The 17,143-nt window shown below is 36.9% G+C and overlaps 1 protein-coding gene across 1 annotated transcript; it reads right to left on the reverse strand.

Annotated features, from left to right (window-relative positions):
• Positions 1-9,624: 9,624 nt before the first annotated feature.
• LOC125360581 (coiled-coil-helix-coiled-coil-helix domain-containing protein 7-like) lies at positions 9,625-9,792 on the reverse strand. The gene has a single exon (XM_048358639.1). It carries the CDS (start codon positions 9,754-9,756, stop codon positions 9,625-9,627), a length of 132 nt encoding a protein of 43 aa, XP_048214596.1. The 5' UTR covers positions 9,757-9,792.
• Positions 9,793-17,143: the final 7,351 nt, after the last annotated feature.

Here is a 17,143-nt window from a genome sequence, read left to right on the forward strand (position 1 = left end):
ATGTAACTGTAGCCTCTATTATTGATGATCTTTTTGTCACCTTCCTGTGGTTGTACCTGCACTATCTCTGTATCTTATCTGAGTATATTGGAAACCAGGTATAATGGTATTAGAACTAGGAAATTGGAAGCAAATACCAAAATCAAGAGACACAGGGTAAAAAAAAGACAAACAACTACAAAAGCAATACTTGCAAAACTGTTTGGTGTAAATGAATGGAACAACTCATGGGGGGGGAAGGGAAGGGAGGGGAAATGAGGGACGAGGTAACAAACAGTACAAGAAATGTATCCAATGCCTAATGTATGAAATTGTAACCTCTCTGTAATTCAGTTTGATAATAATATATATAAAAAATAAATAAAATTGTTTCATATATAGGTGCAGAGAGAGCGGGCAGACCTGAGGCTTCTTTACTTGGTACAAAGCTGTTTGTATCAGCTTCTGCTGCTTTCAATCTACAGCAAAGTTAAGAATGGAGCAATTATGCTTGGTACGTTGCCTTTCAAAGCTGAAACACAAAAGAAGCCTTTGTCAAGAATTATTAATGTCCTAAGTAAGTTCATCATACCTAAAGCCATTCTAAAAAATAAACCACTCAAAAGAGAGAAGTGTGTGTGCGTGTGTGTGTGCGCGCGTGAGTGCGTGTGTACTCATGCTTGTGCAGAAAATAGTGGGGAAGGTGAAGGAAAGGAAAAGGTAAAGGACTTTCTTACACAGTAGGGAAAGAAAGGAAACACAACCATAATAGTGAATAATCCTCTTTTAAGAAAATAAGCCGAAGTGAAAAAGGAAACTAGAGGTCAAAAATGAAAACCTAAGTTTGATTCAGAAAATAATCTTTTCAAAAGAGCACTGAGTTTGGATCAGGGCTTGGAGTTTAATGGGATAATGCCTATAACAGTTATTCGATTGGAATCACTTTATAAACAATACACATATGACAACTACTTTCAGGTTCATTTATATTATTTTAGACAGAATTTTTTTCTTTTCTTTTTGAGATGGAGAAATTCATTAATGGCTTAATATAAATATCCATGTAGCACAATTTTATCATGCTGACTTGACTCTACATTTTAATCATTATTTAGGATATAATACACTATATGTTATGTAATTTCACCAGAAAGAAGAAATCTTTTGAGTAAGGAAAATAGTAAATATATCAACATTTTTTGCAAAGGTCTGATCATTCAAGACTTCTGAGACATCGTGTTGCTACATATACAATGTGAAAACTTGGTAAATTTAGAGGGCTTTTTTTCAGTCCAGTTTTATCATTTGGAAGAAGAATAAGTGTGTGTGTTTTCTCAAGTTCTAGTATAACTCTTATATATACATCACAAAGCACACAGAAATATAAGAGAGCCTACAGTGACTGTTAAAGAGAGATAGTGTAAACTGTTAAGAGTAATTTTTGCAGACATTCAAGTTGCTTGGAAAGGGCATTATAAAGCCAGAAGGTAGAATTGAGGTGTTTCTTTTAAAAATTATATCAGGGGCTGGGAATATGGCCTAGTGGCAAGAGTGCTTGCCTCGTATACATGAAGCCCTGGGTTTGACTCCCCAGCACCACATATATAGAAAACAGCCAGAAGTGTAGCTATGGCTCAAGTGGCAGAGTGCTAGCTAGCCAGCCTTGAGCAAAAAGATGCCAGGGACAGTGCTCAGGCCCTGAGTCCAGACTCTAGGATTTCCCCCCCCCAAAAAAAATCATATCAAAGAGATTCAATTAAGTTCCTTGGTGTCAAGGGCATCAGCAGATCAATTGCTGATCACAAATCTCAAAGTACCATCATGTTTCCCTGGTCCATCCACTTTCAAACTAATTTGTTTTGATGTAACGTTGAAATAATGACCACATAATTCTACATGCTTGCATCCTTGCAACACATAGTAATAAAACATTAGCAGACATAACGAGGTTTATGAATGGGTAGAACAGTCCTAGTTTTTTAGAAGTATACTGCAAGTTTGAGTTTGCTAGGACCCGGACTCTGCTGGGGAGTTTGGCTTGGAGAAATACTCTGAAGTGGTCTCCTTATGAACACTTGTGGTGATTTGGAGGAATCTGACCCAGCACCAGAGCTGGACTGTGACAGTGCTGCAGATAGACTATGCTGTAGATGTTTATATTTAACACATAGTTTACTTACTTGTCAGACAAAAGCCAGAGCAGATTGCACGGAGGTAACTCCACCTGGCATGGCCATAGAATTCCCAGCATGGCCACTGGGTTGCAGCCCAGCTGAAGTGAGATGACAGCTTTTCTGTCCTCATAGCACCTTATTTTAGGACACCCCAGAAAAGTTTTGTATGCCCTTGAGCTGAGAACAGTGACAGAGAAGGACTTTGATTAGGCTTGTCAGTCACTAGTGCGTCAGATAATGAGAAATTTAGCTCCTTGGTTGTGGAATGTGCTGTAGATAAACAATGCTGGATCCACTACAGCCTATTCATAGGCCATTCAGGTCTACAATGTCATGTTACCAGTTCTAGGAATGTTCTGTTCTGTTCTGTTATGGCTCTGTTGTTCATGGAGTCAGCAAGTCTGCAAGAAGATAGTTAATGGGATAAATATGAATCTGACACAGACAACACATATGAAATATTCATCAGAACAGTCCTTTATCACCATATCGAGATATCCTCACAGTCAGCTGACACCTCTGTTAGCCTCAGTGCCTTTAATGGTAGAGGAACCTGGAGCTGCACTCAAGCATTAGCTGCTAAACTTTGTCCATTTCGCTAACAAAATTGAATAGGAATATCAAGACATGGATCACAGGATTGGTAAACATCATTTGTTGTCCATCTACAAGAAGCCTTTCCCTCTCTTGATAATCTAGACCACCTACTAGGCTAGTGGATGCATTCCTTACATTACAGTCTCATGGAACAAGACACTTAGTAATTGAACAGTTAGTTATTAAAGACTGGGCTTTCGTGTGATTCTTATTTTGATCCCAGATAGGGCCTTCTCTCTCCACAACCAAGGCCTCTGAAATCATCCAGCTTGGAGTATCAGCGTGAGAATCACATTTGTGTTTAAGTAGGTCCCTGGGAATGTTGATCAAACAAGCTACTGTGTCCACTGCCTACCCTCTGTATTCTGTCATTTGGAGATATAGTATTACAAATGAATATTTATTTCAAGCATAAAGAACATTTGCAAAGTATCTTCTCCAAATTATTGGATCCAAAGTATTGGATGAAAAGGAGTGACAGCTACTGGGATAAATGGATGCAAATCGCAATTGGCTATCCATAGGTTAGTTTAATGTTCATAAGTGGAATTACAGGTTTACAATCCAAATAATTTGAGAATGCTCAGTTGCAGTAGTTTTTGGATTCTCTTGGTAGGAAGGGCCAAGCCACACTCCAGAAATATGTGGATTTGCACAATGTACATTGTCTTAAGTGTCATTAGTTTGCCACCAAAGAACTAGCGGTTTTCTTACAGGGATGTTGCTTCATTTGGAGGCTAGAACTAGTCTCTCTTACTAGCAGACTAGAAATTGTTACTCTAATGGTAGTAAAAACTGATGTCATGAATTTAAAATCCCAGAGGTTTGTTTATGGCACAGTCTCCACCTCTATGGTCAAGGCTACTGGGTTGTTCACATGTCCAGTGTGTCAGGATTAAGGTGCTTGAAATCAGCTCACTGTGTTCCTCAGTCTCCTTGATCCTTTAATATCTTTTCCATGGGGGATCTTCTTTCATTGATATTAATAAGCAACAAAAATCATACCTCATAACTATTACCAAAGAGTTATCCAAACATCTTATCTCTAGGACTCTTTCTTTTCATTCTTCTTGCTTCCCATATTCACCCAGTTACCCTTCTAAGGCATTTTTTAATTGCCCATGTGTTGACATTATAAATTTTATCTTTCCAAATAAGTAGGTGGTCAGACTATTTCATTCGGAAGCTGCAAAATACACATTCTTCGTAGCAGTCCCTAGAACTTGCTCCAAAATAGAACAAATCTTAACAAATATAAGAGAATAAATCTATATCCTTAATTCTGTCAGAACATAATGGAATTAAAGGATAATGTCAAAGGAACTATGGAGAGCATTCAAATATATGGTAACAGAATCACATTGTTGAATAACCAATGTGTCACTGAAGAAATTAAATAGGATATCCAAAAATCCCTAGAATCATAATGAAAATGATGACATAGCATCTAAGAAACTTTTAGGATACAATAAAGGTAGTGCTAAAAGGAAAATTTATACCTATGAGTGCCTTCATCAAGAACTTTATTTTTTTGTATTCCAGACTTTTTAATGTAACTTTTCAAACTTTGCACTTATGAAATAATTAGACTTATTCCCATGTCTTTTCATATTGTCATGAAAAATATAGAAAATCATTCTTGTATGGAAAAGAATCGAACATGATGACATATCAAACAATTTGTAGTTATTGGAAACAAAAATGTAGAAAGGCAGTAACAGTCTTTTTGTTTTCTTCTCTTTTGGTGCCAGTACTTGAACTCGGGCCCTGAGTCCTGTCTCTTAGCTTTTTCATTCAAGGTTGGTGCTCTACCACTTGAGCCACAGCTTCACATCCTGTTTTTTGCTAGCAAATTGAAGATAGTCTCCTGGACTTTATGAAGGAAGAGAGGTCTCACATTAATAGTGCAACGATGCATCTCAATCTTCTAGAAAAACCAAAACAAACCTAAACCAGAATTAAATGATAGAAATAAAGATTAGGGCAGAAATGAATGAAATTGACAGGAAAAAATCAATTAAAATATTAATGAAGTCAGAAGTGAGTTATTTTGACAAAATAAATATGACTGATAAACCAGAATTCAACCTGATTAAAATAACTAAGTTAACAAAATAATAAATACCAATGAAATTCAGAGTACCATGATGGAATATTTTGAAATTTTATATTCAAATAAACAGGACTGTCCAGAAGAAATGGATACATAGACGTAGTTAACCTACCAATTTTAAACCAAGAGTTTATAAACTACATAAACAGATCTGTAAAATGCAACAAGATTGGAGCTGCAATGAATACCTTCTCAGAACAACAACAACAACAAAAACAAAGCCCAGAACCTGATGGGTTCAATGCTGAGTTATATCAGATATTTAAATAAGAAATAAAACCAATAGTCCTCAACCTTTCCTTTGTAATAATCAGGAAAGGAACACTGATGAACTCTTTCTATGAAGCCATTGTTACATACATTTGAAAACCAGAAAAGGACATAACTAAAAGAGACTTATAAACCAGTTTCTTTAATGAAAATAGACTCAGAAATCCTCAATAAAATATTATCAAACAAAATTAAAGAATACATTCAAAAGACCATACAGCTTGATCAAGTTGGCTTCAGTCCAGAGATGCAAGGATTGTTCAACATACACAAATCAATCAATGTAATACAGCACATAGAATCAAGGACAAAAATCACACAATCATCTTAATTGACACAAAGCCTTAAAAAAAAATCTCAACATTCTTTTTTAATAAAACTTCTGATGAAATTTGGAATATAATGAATGTACTTCATCATAACAAAGGCTATATTTAACAATAATATAGCTAACATCCTAGTAAATGGGGAAAAGTTAAATGAATTTCCCTAAATTCTGTTATGAAAGCAGGTTGTCCACTTTTCCCACTCTTTTTCTTTTCTTTCTTCTTTTTTTAAATCTTTTCAGGGTTCATTTTTTTTTTTTTTTGCCAGTCCTGGGCCTTGGACTCAGGGCCTGAGCACTGTCCCTGGCTTCTTTTTGCTCAAGGCTAGCACTCTGCCACTTGAGCCGCAGCGCCACTTCTGGCCATTTTCTGTATATGTGGTGCTGGGGAATCGAACCCAGGGCTTCATGTATACGAGGCAAGCGCTCTTGCCACTAGGCCATATCCTCAGCCCCTCAGGGTTCAATTTTAATCCATCATTTTTTCTGTAATCACAAGCATTTTGAAAATAATCCATTTTCTATTCAAATGTAATTACATTTAGCAAGGACGGTCATATGGTTTAAAACCTCTGAGCTGGACTTTGACTCTGATTGTTCACTGGCTATAGCCATTGAAACTATACCCTTGATCCAGGTGATAAAAAAGGATGTAGTAACTTGTTTTCACTAGCCTTCGAGAACTCAGTAGATTTTATTAAATACTGTATCTTTACATTCTGTAAATGAACAAATTCAATTTGAAAAGGCAGTGGGTATAGGCAAACATACACTCTACCAGCCCCCACAGAGTATTCTCGTTGTTTACATCAATGAACCCTGCTTCCTTCCTTGCCCATCTCATCCTGCAGTAGAAATCCTATTTTTAAGAGTATGCATTTTCCCCCCATTCTGTTATGGAGATTTGAGAACTGATACTAACACTCCAGATGATTTTAGTCACAGAATCTGTACCTAAGTCTCTCCTTAAAGACAGAACACTAATTCTTTTTCATATATCTGAAGATAACTTCTCTTTACCCATTTTTCCCCAGAGAAAGTACTAACCTTACTTCTATAAATGAGTAAAGAAATTGTAGGGTTTAAAGCTCACACACACATCTATCTGCAACTCACCTTCCCAGTCTTCTTCCCACGATACTTGCACACACTTTTAAGCAATAGACACTTGAATTATTTTATTTTCTTGGAACAACTGCCTTTCTCTCAGTCTCATGAAGTATCTTTGTCCAGATCTCAATTTTTTTTCAAGACCCAGCAGAGAAGCTCAACTCCTAAAACCCCACCCCCCACCCCCACCCCACTTACCTCTAGGAAGTAGACCCTGGGAGCACCTATCATTGCTGTAGCACAGACAACAAATAAGGTCTCTGGGCCAATAGGAGTGCTCCCCTCAAAGAACTTAAGATTCCTCTCTGTTTGAGGTGAGCCAACTCTTAACAAGAGTATGTGAACAACAGCCATCAGTTCTAGTTAAATAAACACTTTTAATGTAAACAGTCAGTAAGGCATCTTTCCCATTGCTCCCAAAATTTCATCTCTTTCTGCAGCTGTAGGCATGGGTGGCATCACTCCATTCTGTCTTCTGTGGATCATGACAGAATTCCAGAATTTCTGGCAGTTTTTGAATCTCAAGAAGTAAGGGGCAAAACTAAAATCAGGAATCACATTGTTATCTCAGTCGATGCCCAAAAACCCTTTGACTAAATACAACATCCATACTTATTAAAAGCTCTGGAGAGAACAGGAATAGATGGAACATTCCTCAAAACAATAAAAGCCATATACAACAGACCAACGGCTAACATCATATTAAATGGAGAGAAACTTAAATCATTCCCCCTAAACTCAGGAACAAGACAAGGATGCCCACTCTCCCCACTTCTTTTCAACATAGTGCTGGAATCCCTAGCCATAGCAATAAGGCAAGAGGAGGACATCAAAGGGATCCACATCGGCAAGGGAGAAATCAAGTTATCCCTATTCGCAGACGACATGATCTTATATCTGAAGGACCCAAAAAACTCAGTCCCCAAACTCCTACACCTAACAAACCATTTTGACAAAGTAGCAGGATACAAAACCAATCCACGAAAGTCAGCAACTTTTCTGTATATCAGCAATGTACAAACAGAAAAGGAAATTATGGAAACAATTCCATTTACAGTAGCCAAAAAAAGAATAAAGTACCTAGGGATCAACTTAACCAAGGACGTGACGGACCTATTTAATGAGAACTATAAAAATCTAATAAGGGAAATCAGAGAAGACACAAGGAGATGGAAAGACCTCCCATGCTCATGGGTAGGCAGAATCAATATAGTGAAAATGGCCATATTGCCCAAATTGTTATACAAATTCAATGCAATCCCTATCAAAATCCCAGTCACATTCTTCACTGAAATAGAGAAAGCAATCCATAAATTCATATGGAACAGCAAAAGACCTAGAATAGCCAAAGCAATTCTAGGCAAAAAAAGCAGTGTAGGAGGTATCACAATACCAGACTTCAAGCTCTACTACAGGGCCATCATAACAAAAACAGCCTGGTATTGGCATAAAAACAGACCTGAAGACCAATGGATTAGAATTGAAGATCCAGAAATAAAACCGCACTCTTACAGTCAGCTGATATTCGACAAAGGAGCTAAAGACATACAATGGAATAAACATAGCCTCTTCAACTACTGGTTCTGGGAGAACTGGGCAGCCATATGTAGAAAACTCAAAGTAGACCCAAGCCTATCACCATGCACCAAGATCAACTCAAAATGGATCAAGGACCTCAATATCAGACCTGAATCCTTGAAACTACTGAAGGACAGAGTAGGAAAGACGCTAGAACTTATAGGCACAGAAAGGAACTTCCTGAATATAGTCCCAGGGACACAACAAATAGGGGAGAGACTCGACAAATGGGACTACTACAAATTAAAAAGTTTCTGCACAGCTAAGGACATAGCCACCAAAACAGAAAGACAGCCAACCATATGGGAAAGGATCTTTACCAGCACAGCAACAGACAAAGGCCTAATATCTGTCATCTACAGAGAACTCAAAAAACTAAGCCCCTCCAAGCCCAATAAACCAATTAGGAAATGGGCAAAGGAGCTAAAGAGAGACTTCACAAGAGAAGACATAAAAATGGCAAAGAAACATATGAGGAAATGTTCAACATCCCTGGTAGTAAAGGAAATGCAAATAAAAACAACCCTGAGATACCACCTCACCCCAGTTAGAATGGCCTGTACTCTGAACTCAGACAACAACAGATGCTGGAGGGGGTGTGGGGAAAGAGGAACCCTTCTCCATTGTTGGTGGGAGTGCAAATTAGTACAACCACTTTGGAGAACAGTATGGAGGTTCCTCAAAAAGCTCAACATAGACCTAACCTATGACCCAGCCATACCACTCCTAGGCATCTATCCTGAACAACAGGTCCCAAGATATCAAAAAGACATTTGCACTTCCATGTTTATCGCTGCACAATTCACAATAGCCAAAATATGGAAACAACCCAGATGCCCCTCCACAGATGAATGGATCCAAAAAATATGGTACCTATACACAATGGAATACTACATAGCGATTAGGAATGGTGAAATATTGTTATTCGTAGGGAAATGGTCAGAACTTGAACAAATAATGTTGAGCGAGACAAGCCTAGAACACCAAAAACAAAGGGGCATGATCTCCCTGATATATGACTGTTAAGAAAGGGTGACAGAGAGACAGTAGAGACCAGGTCTGTGAAACCAAAAACTGCTTGTCAAATGGTATTTCCCACAGGATTGGGGCAGCGACCCAACAGTATGTAACTAAAACCAAACAACTACTCAATATATAAAGGTCAAAAATTGACCTCTCAGTGGAATACAATAGCTCAAAAGCTATGTATGTACGTTCATATAAGACTACTGTCGACATATTGTCTAATATGGACATTACATTTAAAGCCCTAGGCGAATTTTCTTGGGCTTGGCCACGTGGCTACTGTATATGTTCTTGATACATTGTGTATTGTATATATGTCTACCTGACCTAGAGAAGGGAAAGAAAAACAGGGCGTAAGATATCACAAGAAATGTACACACTCCCTAATATGTACCCTTTTTGCACAACACCTTGTCAAAAAAATTTGTGTTCAATGAATAAATAAATTAAATTTAAAAAAAGAAGTAAGTGGAACACCTCTCCTTGTCATAGTTATTTTCATCCATACATCTTGTAGAAGCATCAGATTCCAGCAAGCAAGGATTTATGTCGGGATCTCTCAGTCGCCTTGTCACCAGAGGCATTCTACGTTTTCTTACTCGGGCCACTGCCTCCCAAGAACCCAGGTGGTCTCCAGCCCCAAACACGTATGTCAATGGCTCACGCAGCAGGACCTTAAGTGGTGCCTTTCCCACTCTTTTTCAGGAAAAAATCAAATATACTTCTTTGCAGATGATATGATTCTATATTTTAAACTCTAAATATCTCACAAAAAAAACCATTCTAGTTCCAATACATTGTCACTGCAACAGGATATAAAATAAACATACAAAAATCAGTAGTTAGAAAAACTATACTATACCAATAATGAATAGCCTGAAAAATAGATCAAGAAATCAATTCAATTAACAGTCCCTTCAAAAAAGTTGTGAATTAAATTAACCAAAAATTGAAAGACCTCTGCAACAAAAACCGTAAAACACTGATGAAAAAAAAAAAATGAAGAAGGCAGAAAATGGATTGACTGCTCATGCTCATGGATCAGCAGAATTCATTTCAAAACTACACTAGGATCCAAGCTGTTTCAGACTCTCAAACTGAAGACAGTAGCTCCTTTAACTAAGCCTTTAAGCTTAGAAGAGGCAGGAACATGCAAATTCATGAAGTGACTTTGCTGATGGAAAGAAAAGTAAAAGACAATGGAAATCAGGTCAAATTCTGGAACCAAGGCAGATCTTGTCCATTGCTTTTCTCTTTCTCTCCTTCAATGTTTAAAATCATCCAGGTCTTTCAGTGCTGATAGTAACAGAGTGTTTACTTTGTATATAACACTAAATAAGGAGAGCCTAGGCTCATGTGAAGAAGAATCACCTCTGACCACACATGAGGGATGCTATGGTCTTCTCACTGGAAAGGTATTTTGTGCTTACCAAAGGTGCAGCATATCTACAAAGGATAATGTAACAGAAGTCTAAATGAATAGCTTGAGGAAAGTTAAGATGTTACTCAAAATAGGAACTCCACTTGATGTTGTATTGTAGAACTCAAGACTAAAGAGCAAACTTTTAAAGGGCAGGATTTTCCTGTTCTTAAAGAAACATGGATGTTATTAGAGAAGTCTGAGCCCAGCAGACTGCAGTTCACTGTAGCACAAAGGCTTTGAGAAAGATGAAATCATCTGTATTATATTATGAGCAGGCAGGCCAGTTGAAAAGGGACATTGAGTATGCAATGTGGTAGATATTAACAAACACTTAAGAGAAACCACAAAAAAAACCCCTCGTGCATTGGCCTGGAGTAAGCCTTCAACATCTGTTTGGGCCCTTCAGAGTCTACACTGCTGAGAACATAAGTCAGTTTGCTGGTCATTCCTCTGAACTTGAAGCCAGAGGAGCAAATCCAAGCCATTTTATGGTACAATCATTCAAATCATTCCAGTATGTTACAAGATTTTTTTTTTTGCCTTTGCCTTGAGCTTCAAAAAGAATTAGGCAGCATTTGTAACACTTCACACGTTCCAAGGAAACGATTGGATTCGATTGTGAAAGTTTTTAAGTTCTGATGCATTTTCTAATATATAGTTTATTTAGCATCCTACTTAAAGCGCCCCTTTGCGACAGAATCACAGAGACATACAGAAAGACAGTATCTGCTACTTTTATTAGATTTGTGATTATGTTATTGCATGTATGCTCTTATTTATTTGCAGTTATTTATATTTGGTAATGGATACTTATGGTGAAATGGAGCAAGTCTTTTGACAGTCTCATGACAGGCTCCATCCAGAAGCAGACTCACCAACTCGGTTTACAATACCCAGACGGTGTGAAGGATAACCACACAGAGAAGAGGACTTCTATTCCACCAATATTTTCAACAAGTGCTTTTAATATTGTGTGTATTTTTAAATTACTGAAGCTAGAAACAATGCAGCTGATAGTTAATTTCACTGTAAGCCACAAACAGAAAACATGTTTATATAACCTTTTTGCCTTTTTGTCATTTGGGGGGGGATTTGAACTCAAGGCCTGGCAATCACTCAGCCTGCTCGGCTAACACTCTACCCTTTAAGTGATGTTTCCCACCCAGAGTCTTGCTGGCTATTTTGGAGACAGAGCTTTAGATATAGCCCTCTGTACCTCAGATTCCTGTAAAGCTAGAATTGAAGGCAAGTCACCAGTGTCCAGGTGTTTACACATGCTATTAGTTCTTATTTGATCATCTTTATAAGATGACCCAGAAGTGATTAGCATTCTTTCATTGCCACACTGAACTCACTCTCAAAAGAAAATAATGTTATGGCAGGCCTGGCACATTTAGTATATGTCTAATGGGCCCAGCATCCCTATTAGTTGAGACTTCCACCTGTATTTTATTATCAGATTGGTGCTGCCAATTAACAGTAAACTTGGGAAGAAAGGGGTAGTGGAGTATAGGGCAGAAAATTACAACTGATTTACAAAATGGTCTTCTAGGTCTCCACTGAAACTCAGAGAGATCAAGTAAGATTTTTCTCTTTTATCATCAGTGTTAAATTTATATATTTTAGTATCTACAAGTTACATAATACTTGTGCTGCTTTTATGATCCCTATTTCCTGTTGAGAAAACTGAATTCTAGAAATAAAATCACAATATTGAGCTTTTGCTTCAAGGTATCTGGAAGGACCAATGATAAAAGTTTATCAATTCCAAACGTGCATAAATACATATCTATAAAAGAGAATATAGTCATTATTATGACATTGAGCTTATGGAAATATACATTTTAACCATCGACACTCTAGTACCCAAGTATTTATATCCTGAACAGTTACAGCTTTTCTTACATTGGAGACAGAGAAAAAAAAACAGCCAAAGAAAAGGTAAGTCTTCTTCATTTGAAGTTGACTAAACCACAGGACCCTGAATCTCTTCAAACAGCTGTAAACATTCCGTGATAAGTTTGAGTTTTACAAACCACAAAGGGAACTGACATTCCCTGATCTCCAAGAAACAGCAATGAAATGACTGCTTTGCTTCTCTAGTCACACCAGACATTTTTAGATGTCAGCATTTTCTTCTGGGCTTTGCTGAGAAAGTGGCTGACGCACATTTGCAAAACTGAAAATAGTTAATGACAATACAGTATCTGGTATTTCACCTTACTCACTTAATCCATGTCTGCAACAGACATCAAGGTTTAGTTGCTTAGAAAGAATGGGTTCTGCGGTGGCTTAGCCCGTGCTTTATCTTCAAGTCTCTTCCTCTGAACAAATCATACCAAACCTGCTATACACCTTCTAGGTCTCACTCAGGATTCCTAATGACTTCCCAAGAAGCACTGCAATGAGGCTAGGTGCAATGCAATCACATCCCACGTGGTTTGTCACCCTGGAATCTTTCCTCAATTTCACCCTGCTTTGCCCACCTAGAGTCCCAGGCTTTCCCACCTCTCCTTGATAACTGGCCTCTGCCTCACTTTCAAAGTCAATGCACATCGCTCGTCCACCTGAAATCTTTCTTAGATGCATTGCCGGGGGATGTAGAATATTCTACTATGCTGAACAAAAAGGACAATTCAAAGAAATCCTGCAGGCAGATTTCCAAGAAAGCTAAGTGTAAGAGAATTTCCTCAAGTGTCTCTTATTTTTACATAAGGTTGGAAAAGAAACTATCAGAAAGGTTAAGTGTTCATACAGCTATAAAGTCCAAGACTTAAGATTTAAAAAAAAAATTGCAGGCCTATTGGTTGCACAACCTGCCCACTTCCCTCCATGCAAAGTTTAATTTGAACAAATCAAGGCTCGTGATTGTCTAGCATATAATAATCTATGAGCAGTACTTTTCTTTCTTACCTTGAGTTTTTAAGCCTTCAATGGAAAAGGTCACCAAAAAAAGTGAAAAACTCAGACAGAATTAAAACTACAACAACACACTCCTTCTATATAGCCAATGTGTGGCATTACCCTTTAAACTAATACTTCTTCTTACTAAAAAATAAAAAAGCCAGAGTTATAATGGCTCATATTACACATGCTTGAAGCATTAACTACAAGTGGGAGTTTAATAGCTAGTTTTTTGAGCCAATTTTTGCAATGGCAATTTTCATCCCTTCTTTCAGACCATTCCTGCAATCTAATTTGGTCCACAAGCAAATTGTACCTTCAAATGACTTCAGTTAGCCTGAGAACGTAGGTAGTTGAGAGTCACTTTAAATTTATTTCCTAATGCTTGCCGTTTGAAGAAAGTTCCTACTGCTAGGTCCTGTACATTCCATCTCCCTCTGGAAAGCTGACAAAATTTAGAGATTCAGGGGTCCCCTGAAGAACCAGGGCACCAAACTGAAAGTACTTTCTAATCCAATCAGAATACAGGAACTCATGCCTTAGTGACTTATTCCATATATAATATGACATATATAATATAATATGAGGAGGGAGAGAGAGAAGGAGAGAGGGAGGGAGGGAGGGAGGACAGGCGGGCAAGCAGGCAAGAAGGTACAGGAGTGGGTCTGTGTTCTGACTTAAGCTTTTCTATTAACTTGATATGTAAGCCTCATTAATTTTCTGCCCTTGTCTGATACTCTGTTTCTATAATCTGTAATATCAAGATAATAACTCCATCATCATGAATCTACTAGAAGAGTGACATTAAGCAAATTGTATAAAATAATCCTATTATTCAGGTCTTATACAAGATAAATCATTGACAAATTATGTCAAGCATGATTAGCCACCTATTGATGAGATATAGCTCTTTAATGAAACTCTCATTTATACTATTAAACTCATTCGAAGAACATAGTTGGCTACTTTCTGGATCCACAGCTCATGAGGAAGTTCTTTATCCAAGAAACAGACTGATCTTACCTTCCTTTCTCTCCAACTCATATATTATGATTCCTAGAAGAACTGTTAACTAATCAGATTAAACTTAGGCTTCAATGTCCCACAGGAGAGACACTGAGAACATGGTAAAAACAGAAGAAACGAAAAGTAGACACATGGCCAACTTGTCCTCATTTTTGTAAGTGAATAAATAACTGCTGAACAAACCTATTCAGCCAAATGCAAAACATCCTTTCAGATATATCTAAGTCCACTGTCAAGAAATGTGTCCAAGTCCCTGAGCTTTTATTTCAAATAGCAATAATGAGTGACATCTATCAAGAAATTCTCTTGTTAAGATTTTTATTTTTATCAACTCATTTGATCTACAAAGCAATTCTTAGACATAGGGTAATATGACTGCTTATTTACAGAAGAGCATTATTGTCTAGAAGGCTGTATCATGGGCCTAATTCATAGAACTTATTAGTGGTGGGACCAAAATTTAGACTTGGCATTCTGTCTCTCAAAGAGCTGCTTAACCAAGTAGGATAGATTGTCTATCATTTTCAAGAAAATTAGAGAGAAGAGAAAAGAACACATATCACTGTGTTTTACTATGTAGTAATTTTTGTTATGATACATTTTTAAAGGAATGTAAACTATTCCATGAAAATGAGAATTCCCTGCTTTGGAAAATTTGTATCATCTTTTTCAAAAGGCCATTTTAAGAAGAAAAAGAGAAGCTAAAAAAGATTAATTGCTGAAGTTCACCTAAGAGTTTGATTTTGGACTAGTCCCCAGCCAATCTTATACTCCTTGAAAGAAAGTAACATACCCCAAACCAAATGCAAGATTCATATTTGTGCAAACAGTAATAAATGTCACAATAACAAGAGTGTTAATAAATATTCATCTTGGTATCATAGAAGTTATTGTGATCTTATTTCATTTAACATGTCTCAAAGTTATTACTAAATGAAAAGAAATAAGAAACATACAAGTTTTATTAGGTTACCTTGTATTTGGCCAAGATGGAATTGCTCTCCATAGAGTATTCTTGGTACACAGAGAAGATTCATTATCATAACAGAATTATCTCCTAAAGGAAATGCACTTAGAGCCAGGTATTACATCAGAGCCACTTTTGTGCAGTTTGAATCTAAATCATTTGAAATGGCAATGTCTTATCAACGGAAACACACACAGTAGAGCATTACGTCTTTCCCATGCCTTGAGCAAACTGAACATGCCATTAACCACTGTTTTGTGTTTTTTTTCAAGTAAATATAGAGTGTGGCCCTATTAGGTAACTGTACCCCTTTTGCACAACACCATGTCAAAACAATTTTTAATTAATAAAAAAAATTTAAAGTCCTAAATAAATAAATTAAATTTATGTAGAAAAATACAATAAAATTTTTACCACCTTAAAAAATTATAGAGTATGCGTTAGGACAATGCTTTCAAAGAATTAAAAGTAGGCACTAATTCAGTTGTCAGGAAATACATCACTCACAGGTTTTCTTTAGAATGTTTTTACATGTTGACTGATCGATCACTCTATTTTCTAGAGTTCTACAATAATGTACCCTCGATTTGGGTTATAAGAAATTCTTCAATTAAATTAAAAGACTACATTTTGAGGTTGGAAGCACTGTCCCTTTGCTTCCTAACATCCACAGACAAGGACAAAGTTCATCATTGAATTTCTAAAATGAATTCTCAGAAGTTTCATCCTTCAAATTCCAGGAGTAGAAAAATGGACAAAGATGGATCACGAGTTTTAGCCCAATCTCTTGTCTAGTCAGCTAGAGAGAGCCACCTATCCTCAGTAAGCCTCATTTTCATCAGTAGTAAAATAAGAGGGAAAATGAGTCATTATCTCCAGGATCCTTGAAGATTAGATGAAACAGTTATATAAGTGTTCAACCCAAAGTCTAGTGAAAGGAATATCATTAGTATACATTATATTAAAGCAGTTAAGTGGCTTTTCTCATGTATAAGGTTTTACCTCCCAACCTACAACTATTCTCTTTATTAAACAATTTTAATTCTCTTGCAATGATACTTTATGGTTACTTTGTATTTTTAAAAGATGCTATATGAAGATAGTTCTAACTTAAAACCAGAGGCTGGATTCTAATCATAGAGCTGTCATAAGACAGTGGATTTAAAGGATGGTTTTGTTTATCTGTATCTTTTATTCAATCTAAAATGGAAATAATTCAGTAAAATATGTTTTGCAAACATATCATTTAAGTGAGAAAAGTCAACCTGGTGGTAAAAGTCTCTAGCCTGTTTAGTAAGCTACAAAACTGAGTGATCTTATCTCAATAACAAAAAGGAATTATTCAAGTATTTACTCACACTTTCTAAATCATTTTATCTAATGACAAAGGGTTATGAAATAGTTAAGTATACAGTTAGTGGACATGGAACATATTACCACTAACTAGACAGCATGAAAACTTACTATATTTGAAGTCCTTGGTAGATGTTTACTAAACCAATGCAGATATAGTAAGGAGTACTGAAATGAGTAATGTAGGCAACATTTTGTCAGTGCCATTATTCTGAATAGGAAAGAGCATATATAACACCTCAGCCTACCTGTTACTAAAGCTAGTGCAACTTACCTGAGGTCTGCCCACTAGCATGGA

The sequence above is a fragment of the Perognathus longimembris genome, chromosome 12, assembly GCF_023159225.1.
Source record: "Perognathus longimembris pacificus isolate PPM17 chromosome 12, ASM2315922v1, whole genome shotgun sequence".
NCBI lineage: Eukaryota > Metazoa > Chordata > Mammalia > Rodentia > Heteromyidae > Perognathus > Perognathus longimembris.